Source organism: Poecilia reticulata, linkage group LG9 (genome assembly GCF_000633615.1).
Source record: "Poecilia reticulata strain Guanapo linkage group LG9, Guppy_female_1.0+MT, whole genome shotgun sequence".
Classification (NCBI taxonomy): Eukaryota; Metazoa; Chordata; class Actinopteri; order Cyprinodontiformes; family Poeciliidae; genus Poecilia; species Poecilia reticulata.
Window position 1 is genome coordinate 32827765 of NC_024339.1, and position 18669 is coordinate 32846433.

The window sequence follows — 18669 nt, forward strand, 5'->3', positions numbered from 1 at the left end:
ATATTGCGTGAACAATTTGGCTACTTCAGGGTGGTTAGAAGCCTGGAAAATGACATCGTCCAAAATGACCAAGTGACTTTGATTCGATGGAAACAAATCTTCATCCTCGAAAGAATCAGGCAGTCCTTCCACAAATTTAATATTYDTATTCAGTTTTTGCAATTCACCATACAATGGTTSAAAAGAAGTAAAAATCCAGATAATATTGTCAGGTACAGCATTCATGACATGATCAATATTTTGCAACATTTTTCCTACAAAGTATGATTTTCCACATCCGCTCGCTCCTACAATCATACATGAGAAAGGTAATTTGAATCTAGGATCAAAATAAATTTCCTGAACATCACCTGAATAAGACATTTTTTATCTTAAACTGTAATAACCATAAGGTAGAGTTGAACCATCTGAAAAACGCCTTCTTTTGTCATATACAACCTTAAACCTTTTCAGAAATGTCGCATTTTTTAAGAAGAACCCCTTTTTATCACGTTTGATGGTGCGCTGAGGTACCTCAATAACACCGTCTCGGAAACCATTTAAGTACCCTCCCACCAGTTCTCTGATTTTGTCAAAATTGACTCTCTCACTGCAATCGTGCGTTTGAGTAATCCCTTTCACTCGGATCACTACTTTCTTTAGTTGCTTTGTTAGATACGCATAGCTTTTGGGTCCTGCTGCCACAAATTCCTGAATTGTGTCTCTCCCCAGCTCATCAGTTAAATCTCCGAGGTAATTCCCGAGTTCTAGAGTATTCTCACCATCTTTCACCACATTGATCAAACTGTCCGTATCTATGTAGAGAATTTTTTGCTGCACTCGCTCCAGACAGTTGAAAACTTTTAAACGAGTGTAAGCTGTCGTAAACAAAGCTATGAAAACATTATTTAGCTTGTTGGGAGGAGTGATGCAGCGTTTGCAGTAAATCCACTGCATCAGACAGGTTTCAGGACTGAGAAAGTGGAAGTACTTCACTTCGTATTTACCTGAGAATAAGAACTTAAAGAACTCATCAGGATCACTCACAAATGTGGTCTGCGAGAGATCATTTCTTTGTGCGAACTAGCCCCAGAAGCTGTTAAGACATAATTTAGCTACTTGTCTTTTAGCAGGATTCACCTCAATTTTGTTTACATCCAGCCGGATACCTTGATTGAGTTCATAATCTCTCACATATTTCAACTTGCTCTCCTGATCCACCACTTCAGATGGATACCCGCTGGCTTCCTGTTTCCCCTTCAGAAAGGTGTGAATGTAACCTTTGAAGATTGTGTTACTGCTTCTCTCAAAATGCCAGACCGCAGKGATTTTTCCAACACGATACCCACACTGCAATGCCTTTTGAAACTCCACACTCACCCAAACACCTGTCAGAGCCCGCTCCTCGTCCTCATGGGTGGAGGAACCTGTTTGGTTGTTAGTTTCTGCAAATGTGCGACAAAGAGTGAAAACTAGCTTACTCCGAGATGTCTTGAAGGGCAGAACAGGAAAAAACAAACCCCGCGGGGGATAAACGGTGGCTCTGATTAACCCAAAGTAGTTGTGTTGGGATCATCAAAATCTTTGTAAATGATGGTCGGGTGGCCTAGCGGATATTCAAATGCTGAATTTACGTATGGGTAGAGAGACGTGAAATCCACATAATGCACAGACTCACCCGGCCCTGCTGTGTACCTCAGCTTGACAGCACATGTTCGGACACCATACAGAGCTTTTCGAGGGGACAAAGGTTCTGGGGCTACAAATTTTTTCAGGAATCTGATCACCCCAGGATGAGACTTCTTCATCTCATTCCAATCATGTTCCCACAGAATCTCAACTCGAACACCATAAACAGTTTGCTGAATCCTAGATCTTTCAATCGTGGCTGCATGAATTTGTTCGAATGGTACTTTCTCAAAGGACATGTTTCTGAGGGTTGGAAAAACTGTGGACATCCATGATGGATACAGCCATTGAAGGACATCACTGTGGGTAAACCATCAATTACCGCAAAACCGTCGACAAAATAGGGTTCGATTTTTCGCTCACCCGTGTTCAATGCATGTTCAATGTGTATGTTCCTACTGATCATGTTCCACTCTAGCCACTGGATGGATGCATTAGAGAAAGTTTTGGACCCTCGCCTGTAATCTACAACTGATGGGATGGCCAAACTTTTTTCTGAAAGAAAATTGGTGACAAAAACTTGCATACATGCAGAAGAAATTGTCACGCTTTTGAAGGGGTCGACATTTGTTTCTTTGAAGAACTCCTCTCTGAATTTTACACAACCCCAGAAAAGAATGTCCACATCCGTTTTACAATATCGGAGAGATTCTTTCTGAAAGTCAAAAATACCTTTTGAAGCTTCTCTGTACCAATCAGTAATTTTATGTCGCTCACTAGGAGTCATAAGCTTGACATCGTAACAATCTAAAGGAGGAAACTCCCCGATGTACTTGAGACGCTGTTCTGAGGAAAACAGATGGGGGAAGTAACCCTTGGAATGATCGGTGAAACCTAATGCTTTCGGCATGGCACTCAAGTTTATGGTCAGAAATGACAGGCTGTCAATAAATTTTAACTCTTAGTCAGGGTCTGTAAAACAGAGCACTTTTCCTCCCTGCATGATCAGATATGGTTTTATGCCCAACTGTACCATAGCATTCTTTAGTAAATAACTATCGTATCTCCGTGCCTTGTGTGCAAGGAAGGTGTAACCCTTGTACATCGGTCGTCTGAAATGTAGAAGAAATTGTTTCGCTCAACCCAAGCCGTAAGCATGCCATTCAACACCTTTCACTGTTTTGGAACATATTAGAAACCGAATATGCGCACCGCTCTGATCAAAATAGCTTTCAAAATTGTAGAACACGAGTTTGTCGTGAAGTTTGTCATCGGCAGTACCTGTCTGAATGTAGCACAGATGATCGTTTAGAGTTACGTCTGTACCAGGTGGTAGATTTTTTTCACCGCAGATCCCACATTTTGATTCATATACATGTAAGGTGTTCTCTTTGGTCATGGGGATGCGATATAACCTTTTACATGTAAAACAAAATTTGATCATCTCGCATACACTCACAAGCATTTCAACGCGAGGTCTGTTGCGAGGTTCTTTGTGTCTATCATAACATGTTGAGTTTCGGCAGATTCTTTACAAGGTACTGGATTGTACTGCAAATGTGTACAGCTGTAGCTGCAGCAGACACCACAGTAACCCTGACAGTGATGAGTGTTAGCATTATTGTAACCGCTGAAACAAAATTTGCAAATATACCTCGCGCCGGTAAAACCTGCGAGATTCTTAATTCCAAAGTAATGTTCCTGATGGAGTAGGAGAAAGCAAGGATTTGTTCGGTTTTGAAAATCTGTCTCAAATTTAGACAAAGCACCATTCTTTGAGGTTCGATGAATTACTACAATTTTTGTTTGTACAATGTTTTCAAACTTTGCAATGTCGCTGAATGTAACCGGTGTCTGTTCAGATAAACCTGCCTGTTACTGCCACAGTCTAGCCTGTACAAACAATTATCTGTAAATTCTGGATGAGTGAGATGTGCGAGACATATTGCAAAACACAGCTGATTATCGGTATTTTGTACAATGTACAGGTGGCGCCTTTACTTATGAATCAATTCACACTCCAATGTTTTTTTAGCCTTGCGTTTTGTACCTTCTGTGGGATTCTTGACTATTTGAAGAACCAGCTCTAAGTCACTTTCTGAAGGCAGCTCTGCATTAGATTGAACCAGGTCACCTAAAAATTGCTCAAATGCTGGTAGGATTGCGTCATCATCAGTAACAGAAACAGTTATGTGATGAGAAATATTATCCCCCACTAACTCCAACTGTACCAGATCATTACGTGCAGCCATTGAGCCTGCAGTGTCAGCCAGATTGATTAAAACATTCATAACTGCGGTGTAAAATTGAGCAATGTCAGGTACAGCATGAGTTGGAGGCGGGATTGATAACGGTCTCCTCATTTCAATGTTATTGAAACGTTGGCGTTCAACCCTCTGAATTTGGTTTAGACCACCTCCTTGCTGCTGTGCTTGATCAACTGCTGCAGTTGATAACCCGGGTTGTGATTATGTATTTTGAAAAGCTTCATTGAGTACAAATGAACCAGCGGGTGAGGCGGCGGGTGAGTTTTGTGATAAAAGACAATTATTTAAACCGTGAAGTGCATCGTTAATTTGTCTGAAATATTCCGATACTTCAGACTGGTTTTAAATAGGTGATCGCAGAGGGCTTAAAGCAGGGCTAAAAGCAGGGTTCTGTGAAATGTTATTATTTTCCACAGTATTCAGTGTTGAAACAAATGATTGCAAATTCTGAATTACATTAACAATTTGTTGTGAATAATCTGTCTGAGATTCTGGATTTTGAAAAGCTTCATTTAATTCAGCTCTATCTTCTTAGTTATCCATACTTCACAGAGTTATAAGAGACAGATCAAACATGAATCATTTCTCAAACAATTTTGCATCAGAGTAAACCTTGTCCACCAGAATTTTGGTTGCTTGTAGTAGTAACTTAGCTCTTGCACTCATAGAGCGGTAGAATGTTGATCTTTGTTTTCTGGACCCAGCACGTTTCTCCAGAAGCCACACAGATTCTGTAATAAATAAATAAATAATCAGGAATACATTTCTAGCAGCGGTGATGTGGCATTTTAGTTGATAAAATCAAATAATATACCTGTAATCAATCCATCCAATAAGACGGTTCTGGCTTGAAGATTGTCTGCTCTCCTCTTGCGTAGTATTGTTCGGGCTTTGGAAGCTGTGAACTATAATGAATGTGTGTTGAGATTTCATACACATCCCTACAGGCTTTGGTGCAATAGAGAAAAAAAATTGAAATGTCCGTCTAGTGTAGTATTCTGACAATGTCCTGCTAAATCACTTTTACCAACACATGCACACACACACACTCACGCGCGTGCTTCTCGGGCTCGGGAAGCTGTGAAATATAATGAATGTGTGTTGAGATTTCATACAGGCTTTTGGTACAATAGAGGGAAAAAGAAATTGAAATGTCCTTCCAGTGCTGTATTGTAACAATGTCCTGCTAAGTCACGTTTACCAACACACACACACGCAGCAGCATGACCCTTACAGAATATGGAATTAAAGACATTCAATTACAACACTTTAAATATACTATATATATTTCATTCATTCATTCAAGTAAAGTTTAAAGTTTACTATGTATGCTAATAAAATAATAAATAATAATTTTAAACAATAAAACTTACCAGTGTGATTAGAATCGGAAGGCCTCTCTGGTTCTGGTTCTGCTTCTGGTCCTGGTTCTTGTTCTGGTTCTGGGTCCGCTGTAGTTTCTTGCCGTGGCGAGGGAGGAGGCGTGATGCCAACGGCGTCAACTCTCCGCCTAGGAGGTAAGTCAGATACAAGGCTGTCTTCCGAGCCAGATGAGATGTAAATTACTGAATCTTCATTAGAAGTTAAAGCTATGGATCATAAAAGAAATACGTTGATAAAAAAACAGTTTCCTGATTAGTTCAAATACACTATTTAAACTCTCATATGTATGTAGGTTGATTTTTGATCAGGAACTGTTCTGAAACCAGTTCCATTCATCAGCTGTGAAGAACATATAGATTCAGAGACAGGTCTTTTTTTAGTCAGCGATAAACAATTCCTCCTGTAGTTTTCCTGTTTATCTATAAGAAAATAGAAACGTAGTAAATGTTTATTAATATATATTTTTTCAGTTTTAGAACTCTGATTACATAAGTGTAAAAAAGGTACTAAAATTACCGTGGAAGAACTCTGGTTCTGTTTGGGACTGGTGTGTCTTCTGATTTTTAGTAAGCTCTGGAGGAATAATAGGTATATATTTACGATTTTCATTTTTATATGATTAAATTATTTTAGAATTAGGGTTACAGAGAAAAGATATGACAAAAAAAAGACTTACCGATTATAATGTCTGATTCTGCATCCAGAGATAATGCACCTAAACAAACAGACATCTATATCTATATATATCTAACAGATGTCTATATATCTCTCTGGCAGCCTATAAATATTCCTCCAAACTGTCTTAGAAAATCTGTGTATTTTCCTGACTTTTAACTTCTGATATTACTATCAAAAATCAGTATTTTGAAAAAAAAATTAAATTAAGTGAGATGTGTTTGGCACAGCATTATGAAGAATAAATGCTTAAATAATTTCACTTCATCTTCACTTGATCTGTTTTTATTTTTGTGTTCTTTGATTTCCTATATTTTAAATAACATGGTTTCTTTATTTCTTATATTAATTTATGAGTTTCAGGTTCCTAAAGGACAGAGGATGTTACTCTGAGAATGAAACAAATATTTGTTGCTTCCATCCATCCATCCATCCATCCATCCATCCATCCATCCATCCATCCATCCATTTTCTTGCACCCTTGTCCCTCAGTGGGGTCGGGAGGGTTGCTGGTGCCTCTCCAGCTAGCGTTCTTTGTTTCTTGATTCTTCTTATTTATTAAACCACAAAGCTGACTAAAACTTTTGGATGTGATGAGAAGAAACATTTATAGTTTTATTGAATATAATTATTTCTCACTACTCTGAAAACTTAAATAAATGTTGAACTAAATAATTGGTTTTTCTAATTTGATAAATATTTTGTAATCAATTTAATTTAAACATTATTCTGAATTTATGAAATTGATTTCCATAATTTCCCATTTTCTATAATCGATTATAGAGAATCAGTTTTAACTCTGCATTGTTTTAGTATTTTATAGCAAAGTCCCAATTTTAATTCAATAGATTTCAACCTTTCAATGTGTAATTCAGATATTAACAGTTAAAGTTACATCGATGTAAGAAACTTCTAAAGAAAACACTTTTTATTTATATCCCTCATTCTTTGATTAAATCAATTAAAATACTATAAACATAATTTAAAGTTCGCATCGTAAATCTGATCTGTTTTAGCAGTTAAATAATTTATCATTCACTTTGCGTTACTGACCTCAGAATAACAGGACGAACGACGTCTGACTAAAACATGAAGTAAATAATTGTTTAACTGGTTCAGTTTCTCTAAATGTACAGAATTTGAATGCAAACAATTAGAGTTTTTGCTTAAGTTTGACAGAAATCAGCAGCTCTGAATCTGATTTGATCTTTTTTCTATTCTTGCTCCCAAGCAGAAACATTTATCTAAACTCTGTTATTAAAAATACTCCATATTGTGAGGAGAAGTAAAATACAGTAAATACAGTATTTACAGTATTTTGTATTTATAAAACAACTTTATTCATACATTTTTTTTAAATAATTCAAAATTCCACAAACAAGCGCAAACGAACTAAACATTAAACTAAAACTAAAAAACAGTTTATAAGCAGTTCAATCTGGAGAGACTCAGACAGAGAAAGAAAGCGATTAAAAAGAGTTTAATGACAAATAAACATAAAGTCCTTTGGTGTTCAGGCCCAGTTGGACTTCGATGAGCTCAATAAACATTCCTGATGCTGCATAGGGACGTATAGACCCCCTGGGGCTGTACTGGTGGCAAAAGAGGATGAGGCCTGAGAGCTGGGAGCTGAAGGTGGAGACGGGCGGAGGTGGGATGATCACAGCTGGTAAGAGGAGGAGGCCGTGGATGAAGGTTCTTATGACTGGAGTTGATCGATAATTGGCCATGATGTGGCTTGATCCAGCGCTGATGGGTCCTGGGTGAAGAGGAGGAGGCACTGATTGATGAGGCAGGTGAAACTAGAGAGTCTTCCAGACTGAACATTTGTCAAAACTCCAGTATAAAACTAAAAAACAATAAATCTCTCCTAATTCCATCATTCAAATTTCTGCTGTTTATATTGTAAAGCTCAGTGGTTCACAGTAAATGATGGATTTGAAGTTAGTATCAGGTTAAAATTTCTGGGTGTTAAAACATTATTAATGCTGCAAACTGTAAAGAAAATGTCATGATGTGCAGATGATGGTGGTGAGGAAGACCACGGTAGGCCCAGGTTATCATGATGAAAATAAGATGATTTAATGTCCAAACTGAACAGCCTGAGGAACAGATAAGCAGGATGACATGGAGAACGTATGGCGTTCAATGGACGAGGACCCGACATTCAAGACAAGACGGCACAGAGACTCACAGGAGAAACAGATCTAGACACAGAAAAACCCCAAAATAAATACACAGAACAGATCCAGCAGCAAACTAGATCTTCGACTAACAATAAATACCTAATAATTCATCTTTAGATTTCAGGATCCTCATCCTGTGAGTTCACTGCTCAACTGATCAGTCTTGTAGTTACAACATTACAGTAATTAAAAGCGTTGACAGCTTGAAAAGGACATGAACAGCATGATTTTTGTTTTATCTTACATAAAAATGTTTCTCTCTGTTCTAAACTAAGTCAGTTTAACCAAACTACAAAGTAAAATGAAAAGAACTAGGAAAAGAAATAATGATTACAAATAAAAAGTAGCCAAAAAGAACTAAAGTGAAACACCAAGAACTAAAAAATAATGCAGAAATATTACAGCTCATCATTAATATTCATTTTTCAGAAACACATTATTAGGTCATCGCTATGCATTCTGGGATTCAGAGTTTCTTTTGTCTCAAAGCCTCTTTTGTTCTCTACATGTATTTTCTATATCCCGATTTTAACACTATTCATGATAAACTTCATTGATCAAAGTTTTTCTGCACAAACAGAAGAAATTAGTTTGGATTCAAACTCTCTCAGCTTACAGATAATAAACTTCCAGTGTAGCAGCAGCCTTTATTCTCCTTCACCATGATGTCGATCATTTCGATCAGTTCAGTGACCTGTGAACGATTCTTTATTTTATAGTTATTAAACACATGGATTCTTCCTCCACAGTCTCTGATCAGATCCTTACAGGCTTCATCACATTCATCTTCAGTATAATCTTCAATGGACGCCTCATCATATTCCAGTGCGTCTCCTCTAGAAAAAAGCACAACCGTAAACTTTTTATAATTGTTTCCCAAAACCTTCTCAATCATTCTCAGTGTCTCTCTGTCTCCTTCAGTTAATCTGCCGATCGGTAAAACCAGCAGGAAGACATGAGGACCTGGAGCCACCAGACTGAGACATTTCTTTAACTCTTCATTGACCTGATCTGAGGTCATGTTGGTGTCAAACAGACCAGGAGTGTCAACAACAGCAACATGGCGACCGTCTGCCTCACTGTCAGCTTTAGATTTAAACTCTCTTCTTCCCAGGATGGTGTTCCCTGATGCGCTCTTCCCACTGCCAGTTTTCCCGATTAGAACCATCCAGAGACGATCAGCATGGTGATACACTGGAGTACCTGGGAAATTACAGCAGTAATAATAATTATAAACAGAAAACCTTTTAGTATTATGATTACTTGATTGAATTAAAAAGGCATCAAGTTGGGAGTGCTGTGGTGGCGCCTGGGTTAAGCACAACCCACATTTGGAGGCCTTAGTCCTTGACGCGGCTGTCCCGGCCTGGAGACCTTTGCCGCATGTCTTCCCCTTCTCTCATTACCCTCTTTCCTGTCAATTAACTATCAAATAAAGGCCACTAGAGAAAATAAAACCTTTAAAAAAATGCATCAAGTTGCAACTTTAAGTTGAAATATTTGTCTTAACAGAAAACAAAAGTGTCTCATAAAGTGATTAAGTTCTCTAACATGAATTGACAGTAAACAAATATATACATATCATCGCTTTGACTCTTTAAAAATTAGTTTCATGTCTACTCCTTTAGTTTTTTATATATTTCAGTCAACCAGAACATTATGACCAAAGATCCCAGCAGGTTTTTCCACTTCCTGTTATGTTTCTGGTTTATCTGGTTAATAAATCATTTCCATATTTCCCAACTCAACTTTCTTGAATCATTCTTTGGTTCTAATTCAGCATTCAGACTTTTTGGTATGGGTCAAAAAATGATTTTTTTCCTTCATGTTTCCATATGCTAATGATTTAGCTGCATAAAAATCTTAATTCTCAATATTTTTAAAATAAATACATTTTATGTTGTATATGTTATGCCATAAAATAGATTTTTATGTTGCTGAAATCATTTAATTTACTTCAAATAAAGCATCTCTCCTCTCAGAGAGGAAGACAAGCAGCAAATGTCATCAGGCCGGAATCGAACCTGTCAGCCGCCATCACAGGTTCGATTCCAGCCTGATGACCTTTGCTGCTTGTCTTCCTCTCTGAGAGGAGAGATGCTTTAATGGGAGTAAATGAAATGATTTGAGGAAGACTGAATTAAATTTGTCAAGTTAAAAAAACTTAATAAATTACGTTGACCCAACTTAATTCAATAACTCGTTACCAATTGAAGCAATTTAATTAAGTTAGTTCTATTATATACATTTTTTAGTGTCCAGGATCTGTGATAAACTAAATTAACATGTTAAAACATACATTTAAAACAATTCAAGTTCTAGCTGTATTTTAAGCTAAATTTGAGCGATCATGTAATTTTCTATATTTTAGCTCTTTAGTTTGGAACAACTTAAAAGTTTGAGTTGATCTTTTGTAGAAATTAATCAAAGAGATTTGAATTATTTATTATACAAAAATAAGTTATTTGATTAAGAGTGACTTAAATTTGTCATGTTCAACACACTTAATGAATTAAGTTATAAACTTAGTAAACTGAAATGAATAAACTTCATGAATTGAGTTGGTCAGACATGGTCACCAAACTGGCACAGGGGGGCAGAATTTCCTGCAACCAGTCTAAACCTGTATTGTTGTGCATATAAGGTGTAAAGTTTACTTTCTAGCAAACACAATCCGTAACCTCAGCGCCCCCTGCCGTCCTCTGAGCAGCCACCAGGGGGCGGTACCGCCCAGTGTAGTTCAGACTGATATTTGGGCCGCCATCTTTTTGCAGAGCTTTGCTCTTTGAATTCTGGTCATCTCTCAGAAAAGAACAGATGATTTTTTTAAATTTTATTTTATTTTTTTTTAGAAAAATTGAGATAAAAAAAATCTGAGATTTTATTTCTTAGTCATATTGCCCAGTTGTGAGGTCGTCATACTATTGAGAATGATGCAGAGACTTTCTGCTCAGTCTCTGACATATGAACACACTGGATGTTAAAAGTCATAAAACGGTCAGAATTGCACCACAGAGTTTTATGTTTGCTGATCCCTGATCCCTGCATTTAATATAAATAGTGATATAAACAGTGACTGGGATCAAAAGAATGAGGAAAGAATGAAAGTTATGTGAAGAAACGTAAAGAACATTTTTTAAAAACAGAAAGAGAAACTGAGCTCACACAAAACAAACATTAAACCAGTTTAAAGGGAGGTTAGAAAAATGGTTCTGTATCTTTTAGGCTCATTAATATTCTTAATGTTTTTATGGTTAAATCATATTTTCTCAGATTCACTGCTTTAAACGTTACAACCAGGTTTTTATTCTCTAAGCTGCATGTAGTTTTTCTCCTGTTTTCCTCTTAATGCCAGATAATGGGAGGAGCATACATCAGGACTGTTTCAATATCAAACAGCATGAAAATGTGTTAAATGTTAAAACAGAGATAAGTAATGAAAAAGTCTCTTCAAACTTTCCTGATAATGAAACACCTGATGCTCCAGACCAGACGAGTTTGTTTGAACAGAGGCTGTTAGTTTAGGACCAGCAGATTGTGTTTCGTTTTGACTCAAATCTTTTGTCACCATGTTTATAGGAAGCATTTTCTCCATTCCAGAGGATCAAGTCCAAGTTCACATATTGATGTGATGCTCAACAAAAATGACCAAACAGCAGAAATGTGAGGTTCAGGGTAGAAGAAGAGACGACGTCCACCTTTAATGCTCATGTTAATAATATTCCTCTCAGCTAGATTCCCTCAGAATAAAGTTCTGTTTAGCTTTTATTCACTTCTGTGAAATCTAAACTCCTAACTGATATAAAGAGGTTCATCTTTCCACTGAGGCCTCTGACAGATGAAGCCTCAGGTTTTCTGGATTTTCCTGCTTTATAGATATATTGATGAAATACTTTAACTTATTGATTTTTGTAGTTCAATACCAAACAAACTAGAACTGAACAGTTTATTTCCTCGTTTTTAGCTGTGTTTCTTTCATACATGCATCTCTCTGTTGCGTCACAAGAATGCAGACAGTGTCTGTTTGCATTGTGCATCAAGCTCCTCTTCCAATGAGAGGAGAACTTTCTGTTTGGAGCCGCAGGAGGTCTGGGTGCTGCATTTCCCATATTCACAGCTGAAACTATCACAGACCCTTCACCTGCAACAGGTAAGAACCAGAACCAGAACCAGAACCAGACCGTGTCTCTTTGTTTTTAAAGACAAAAACAGAAGTTTAACAGCTTTAATTAAGGTTTACAAAATCAGGCTGAATAGTCAAAACCACATATTTACATCAGCAGGTTTTTACATTAAATCAGATTACTGACTAAGTTTTCTAGCCTAATGATGGAGATTTATGTCTGAAAATGTCTTTTGTGTTTTCTTCTCATTCAAAACTTTACATTAATTTATTTAGTACAGGTTTAACTGACCAGACACTGAATGACTTTAGTCAGAGGTTGAAACTGAATCTGTGATCTTTACTGGCTTGAAAAAGTTCCCCAATTTCCTCAAAATGCACTTAAATTTTCATCAAAAGTTGTTGTTTCAAAAACTGATGGTATTTATTAGTGAAGTGTCGTCTGAGTCGAGTGATCCAGGAGGATTTTTATGTCCAGGGTTTGTTTCACTGCCTCCCAGCAGCAGTGGATGTTCCTACAGGCAGGACAGCAGAGCTGAACCTCACCCTGCTAAACAGACATGCTTCCACTCACCGAACTTGAAAAACATGAAGCACGTCGTCCTGAGACCAAGAAATAGTGATGCTGAGATGAATCATGAAAGTTTTCTGTCAAACTGTTCGACTCCTGAGCCGATGAACTGCATGTTTCATTTGCTCTACAGCGACATCTAGTGGATGTCGCTGGATGTTGGTGGTAGTAGGCTCCAGACAACTCGATGTCTGGAGCCTTAAACTGAATAAACAAATAAATGATGTTTGCATCGTTTATTTGAATAGAAATACAAGAGAAGGCAAAGTGAAGTTTTTCTTTTACTTTAGGAACATTAGACATGCTACTAAATAATCATGATGCTGCAGATGTTGCTGGTTAAATGCACAGAATGGATAGAAAATAAAGTCTCTGAATCATCTTTGATTCTTCAAAAGTTCGTCAGAACAACAACCTGATATTGAGATGTTCATTTCAGAGCAGATCTCAAACTAATTCACACTTATTTAATATATAATCACTTCCTCTAGACCAGAGTTTCTCCCCCTGGTCCTCAGCCTCCTGCTCTGCATGTTCTAGATGAGCCTCTAGTCCAGAACAGCCGATTCAAATGACTGAATGACCATCAGGTGCTGCAGAAACCTGTTAGTCACCCAGAGATACAATCCAGGTGGCAGAAGGGAAACAACATGCAGGACAGAGGGCCTGAGGACCAGGATGGAGAAACGCTGATCTAGATAGTCAGATAAATACATTTTGTGACATTCATGCTAATATCAAATACCATGTTATTTATTTTGAGACTATAATTTATCGATTATGGTCGGTCTGCTACCATATAGTTTGTGTCATTGTCTTTGTGAAGATCTCTGATTCCTCACCTCAGGTTTTTATACATCATTAAAGTTCACTTGGAAACAACATTTCACCTTTGAAAACATCAGGAATTACAACACAAGATCTGCAGTGTTGGCTTTATAACAATATAGGTGATGGTTTACTATCCATCCATTTTCTGCCGCTCATACTCAGATATACTCATATCTGCAGCATTCAGGAACAGACGACCACTGACCCCATATGAGATGAACATCCAGCTGTTTTCATGTCAAAATCCTGAAAGTTATAATCAATATGTCCTTTAATATGCCATCAATAACCAATATGTCCTTTATTAGATAACTTTCAAATACTTTTTTAACTGAAAGTAGTTTTGATACTGAATATTTATTTTCTTTAATTGCTTTCTTTCAGAAATGGGTGATGAAATTGTCTCTGTTGTTATCGACAATGGATCTGGTGTGTGCAAAGCTGGAATGGCTACAGAAGAAAAGCCCCATGAGTTTCCATCCATTGTTGGATGCCACAAGTACATGGTGAAGATTCACTATCAAAGAGTTATCAGAACTAAACCTGCAATAGTTTGCAAATAAATTTGTGTTTTTTCTTTTTCAGGATTCATCAGTAAGTATCGAACGAGTTCATGTGGCCACTGGGATGTTATATGAAATTAGAATGAATACAAAAACAGAAAGACAAACTAAACTTTACAGAAACTTTACAGACACGAGTCACATGCTCTCACTTATACAGTCAGACCAACAGAGCATGAGAAACAATGTAAGGTGCTGCAGAAACGCATGAATAAAAATAAAGGAAAATGAAAGAAAGAATGTGCAGCTGACAAAAAACTAAAGAACATGAATGAATCTTAAAACAAGGGAAAACTGAAACATATGTATTAAAAATAAACACAGCAGAAAAATAATCTATGAAATAAAACCTAAGGACTAACTAATGAGGAAAAACCTTCAAATGAATAATGAACACCAATAAAATCTAAATGCTCCAATGAACAAAAATAATAAACACAAAAGACAATCAAAATATTAACACTAACAGGTTGTGACAAGAATGATGGCAAAAAGTAATAAAACTAAAGTAAAAGACCAAACAAACACTAATGAAACCAGACATGAAGAAATGATGGTTAAACTCCATGAACCGAACAAAAATATGACAAAAGCTGTGAACAAATAAATGATCTAAATACAAACAGCAGCTCCTGACAGAAATAATCTGAATAAATTATTCTGAGCATTAAAGAAGAACCAATAAAATTAAACCTGGAGGAAAGAAACAATGTGGCAGAAACTATGAAACAGAAAAAAACAGAAAAATGATCACAAGCTAAAACCCAAACAGTCCAGAATTGTGACATTTATTATGATCCTTGTTAAATAACTGGATCTGCTACTTTGTCTTTGGGTTTGACTGTTTTCTGAAAAAGTTTAACGTTGGAGTCGTTTTGGTTAGTCTGTGAGGTCGTAATACTTTCACATGCAGAAGTTTCCCAGGACAGTTTTTCTTTTCCTGTGTGTCTCTGTGACTCTGGTGTCGTTCATTTTGCCTCTGAATAAAGAGAAACTACATGGGAAACGAGGCCCAGGAGAGGAGAGGCGTGTTGGCCTTAAAATACATCACTGACGAGAACTTCAACACCGACTGGGATGAACTGGCAAAGGTAAGGCTGTAATGATAACTATTTCTATAACTGGATGTTTAACCTGCCAAGTTCTGGCTTTCATATTCATCAGCAGTTTCTCCCTACATGAACATTGGTATGTTTAGCTCAAAGCTAACCTCGTAGCTCTTCTTGGTCACTTTAATACATCATATTTATATTTTGGTTCAGCTGTACGAAGGGAAATTCATTCACTTTGCCCATAACTTTATAAGTAAAGTCTGAAACCTCAGAGATAAAACTGTTTCCATTATGCAGCTGTGGTATCATGCCTATGACTCTGAGCTCCGGGTGAATCCTGGAGAACATCCACTGCTGCTGTCAGAGGCTGCAGCGACACCCAAACCCTGCAGGGAGAAGAAAACTCAGGCAGGTTTTAATCAGTTGTCCATCTGTCATCACTCTGCATCGATAGAGACACTTTTTGGTTTGGATTTGTTAAGTGACATCAAGTCTTTTTGTTGGTTCAGATCCTTTTTGAGGTCTTTCATGTTCCTGCCTTGTACTTGGCCAATCAGTCGGTCCTGTCTCTGTTTGCTACTGGTCACACCACAGGTCAGTGAGCTGCAACATAAACCTGGATGCTCCTCACATTCTGGTTTAATCTTAATGCAATAAATTCAGTAGATTTCTGACCTGTTGGTGTTTCTAACCTTTACTATGATTTATCTGCTGCAGGTCTGGTGGTGGAATCTGGTGATGCTGTCAGCCACACTGTCCCAATATATGACGGCTACTGTCTGCCCCACGCCGTCTGCTGCACATCCGTGTCTGGAAGAGGCCTGACGGAGTACCTGGTCAGGATCCTCATGGACAAAGGCCACTACTTCACAACCAGCGGTACAACAGCTTCTGGTTTCTCCTGAATTTTACCCCTAATGGACAGAAAAGACACATCCTGGACCTTTGTGTCTCTCTGACCTTCAGCTGAGCGGGAAATAGTTCGAGACATGAAGGAGAAGCTCTGCTACGTGGCTTTAGACGTTGAGCAGGAAACAATGACGGCGTCTTCCTCTACCTCACTGGAGAAGATCTACAGGCTTCCAGATGGACGAGAAGTCCAGATCTGCAGCGAGAGGTTCCGCTGTCCAGAAGTTCTCTTCCAACCAGATTTAGTTGGTTGGTAGCAATTAAAGAGAAAAATACATCAATACAGCATCACTCTTTCATTTATTGATTAAAAACTGTTTAATGTTTGTATTATTCAGGAAACGAGTCAGCTGGTCTTCATGAGAACATCTGCAGCAGCATCATGAAGTGTGACATTGACATCCGGACAGAGCTGTATTCCAACATTCTCCTTTCTGGAGGCTCCACCATGTTCCCTGGATTCGCTGAGCGCGTGCAGAACGAGGTCACTGCTCTGGCTCCGGCTGGCGTCAGGATCAAGGTGCATGACTTTATTCTGGCGTTGCAGAGAAATGAAGAACAAACTGCTGCAGGCTGCAGCACAACCAGCATTTCTGCAGCACAACCAGCGTCTCTGCAGCACAACCAGCATCTCTGCAGCACAACCAGCATCTCTGCAGCATCTGAAATCAAACGTCTCTGTGAACTCGCTCCCTGAACAGAGCAGCAGTTTTAGAAAGTAAACATGTCTGTAGAGCTCAAATGAACATTGAGCCAGGAAGTAGCATAACTTGGCTTTTTCATAACTTTAATTTTCATTGATGAAATTATATTTGTTACTAAAACATCAACTGCTACTGAAGATGCTGGGATCAGTCAAAGATTTAACAATCACATCTCAAATGTTTAGTTTCTCCCTTCCCTCCCAAAGGTCAAAGAAGAGAAATGATAGAGAAGTTTTCGGCATCATCTTTTAATTTATCCTTAAAACATTCAAGATATTCACCAGAGAATTAAAATGACATGAAAACAGAAACGGTTGATGTATTTTTGAGACAATATTTCCAGAGACTCAGTGATGCTCACTGGTTAACACCGATAATAAAGATGAAACTAATGAATCATCTTTGCTTTGTTTTCTCCTCCTCCTGCAGATTGAGGCTCCACCGTGCAGGAACATCTCTGCCTGGCGAGGCGGCGCCGTCCTGGCCGGCCTCTCCTCCTTCCAGCAGATCTGGGTCACCAAACCGGAGTACGACGAGTCGGGCCCCACGATCGTCCACCGCAAATGTTTCTAAACATCCGTTTCCTTCGCACTAAACTTTCCTTTATTGCTGAGCAAGTTATAACTTTTATTGGGTTTTGGAATAATGTGGAGAAAAATGGTCTATTAAAACTTGAAATTAGAGTGAAAATTATAAAACTATAAAAGTTTTTAACTGTTAGAGCTTTGAAATAAATTCAGGAGCTTCTTGTTTTATTGTTGCTGTTTTAACTGTAATAACCTATTTTGGTGGTAATAAGATATAAAACTCATTATAACACCTTTCATATCTCGTTATAACAATATACTGCTTCTGAATTTATTTCCTCCAACAGTTAAATGTGTCAGAGATTTTTTGGTATTATCATTTTTGTTATTACTTTAGTTCATATTCAGTCTAATGTGAGTCAGTGAATGACGTGTTCTGTTGAATATCTGTGTTCCTGTGAACTGATTGTTCCCTCCAAGGTTCGCTCTCAAGGGAAAGAGCTGGATGACCTGTGTGTTGGATGGAGCCTGCCGCCTGTTTTATTGTTCATCTTTCCTGACTATGTTGTCCCAAATGAAAGTCCTGCTCCAGCAGAGAGAGGCAGAACGCTCTGTGAACGACTCGGAGGAGCAGTTTGCTGAGTCTCCTCCTTTTGCAGAAGTTTGATCATAAAATTCATATACATTGTCTGTGGTTCTTTTAATGAAGGTTCGAAAGAAAAATCACCTATCAAAATGCTTCTGTAGTATGTTTTGTAAAATTTAACTGCAAAATGCTGTCCAAATGTTTTACAGTGAAACATCTGGAGATCTGAGTCTGAGTTTGAAAAAGACCAGAGTATTTAATACATGTTTTCTCTGTAAACCAACATGTGACCAAATGTATTTAAACATGTTTAAATCTTGACAAATGAAAAAAAACACATTTATGAACACAATAATAATTCAGAGTTAACTGAAAAAATAAGTGTTTTTCCTACATCCTGTCATAGTCGAGAGATAAACGGCACATTTTAAATTAAAACTTTAAAACATGCAACGTTCTGAAGCAGAACATCAGTAAAGCGCTGAAGCCAAAATCAGATTGGATTTCATAATTAATAATCATAATTCTTAAATCTTTCTGTGGACAATAAGATAATCAATCCCAGTTATGTGGCCTAAAACCTTAAGGTCCCCTTTATTCAGGGGCCACAGACTGAATAAAGTCTGTGGCCCCTGAATAAAGGGGTCAGGTGAGGGAAAACGACTGTTGAAGATAAATAAATAT

General features: G+C 37.7%; 2 protein-coding genes across 3 annotated transcripts; one reads left to right on the forward strand and one right to left on the reverse strand.

Moving 5' to 3' along the window:
* Positions 1 to 8726: 8726 nt before the first annotated feature.
* On the reverse strand, positions 8727 to 12156 carry LOC103470804 (GTPase IMAP family member 7-like). Its single transcript, XM_008419473.2, has 2 exons — positions 12129 to 12156; positions 8727 to 9289 (listed from the first exon to the last, which is right to left on the reverse strand). The coding sequence occupies exons 1-2, from the start codon at positions 12154 to 12156 to the stop codon at positions 8727 to 8729; spliced, it is 591 nt and encodes a 196-aa protein (XP_008417695.2).
* Positions 12157 to 14027: 1871 nt separating this feature from the next.
* On the forward strand, positions 14028 to 17445 carry LOC103470789 (actin, cytoskeletal 3-like). Of its 2 annotated transcripts, XM_008419457.2 has the most exons (8): positions 14028 to 14171; positions 15197 to 15298; positions 15557 to 15667; positions 15769 to 15853; positions 15977 to 16138; positions 16226 to 16417; positions 16507 to 16688; positions 17302 to 17445. In XM_008419457.2, exons 1-8 carry the CDS (start codon positions 14031 to 14033, stop codon positions 17443 to 17445), a joined length of 1119 nt encoding a protein of 372 aa, XP_008417679.1. In that variant the 5' UTR covers positions 14028 to 14030. The 2 variants fall into 2 exon arrangements, with proteins under 2 accessions (XP_008417679.1, XP_008417680.1); XM_008419458.1 differs by lacking the exon at positions 15197 to 15298 and having other exon boundaries at positions 14031 to 14150.
* The last annotated feature ends 1224 nt before the right edge of the window (positions 17446 to 18669 follow it).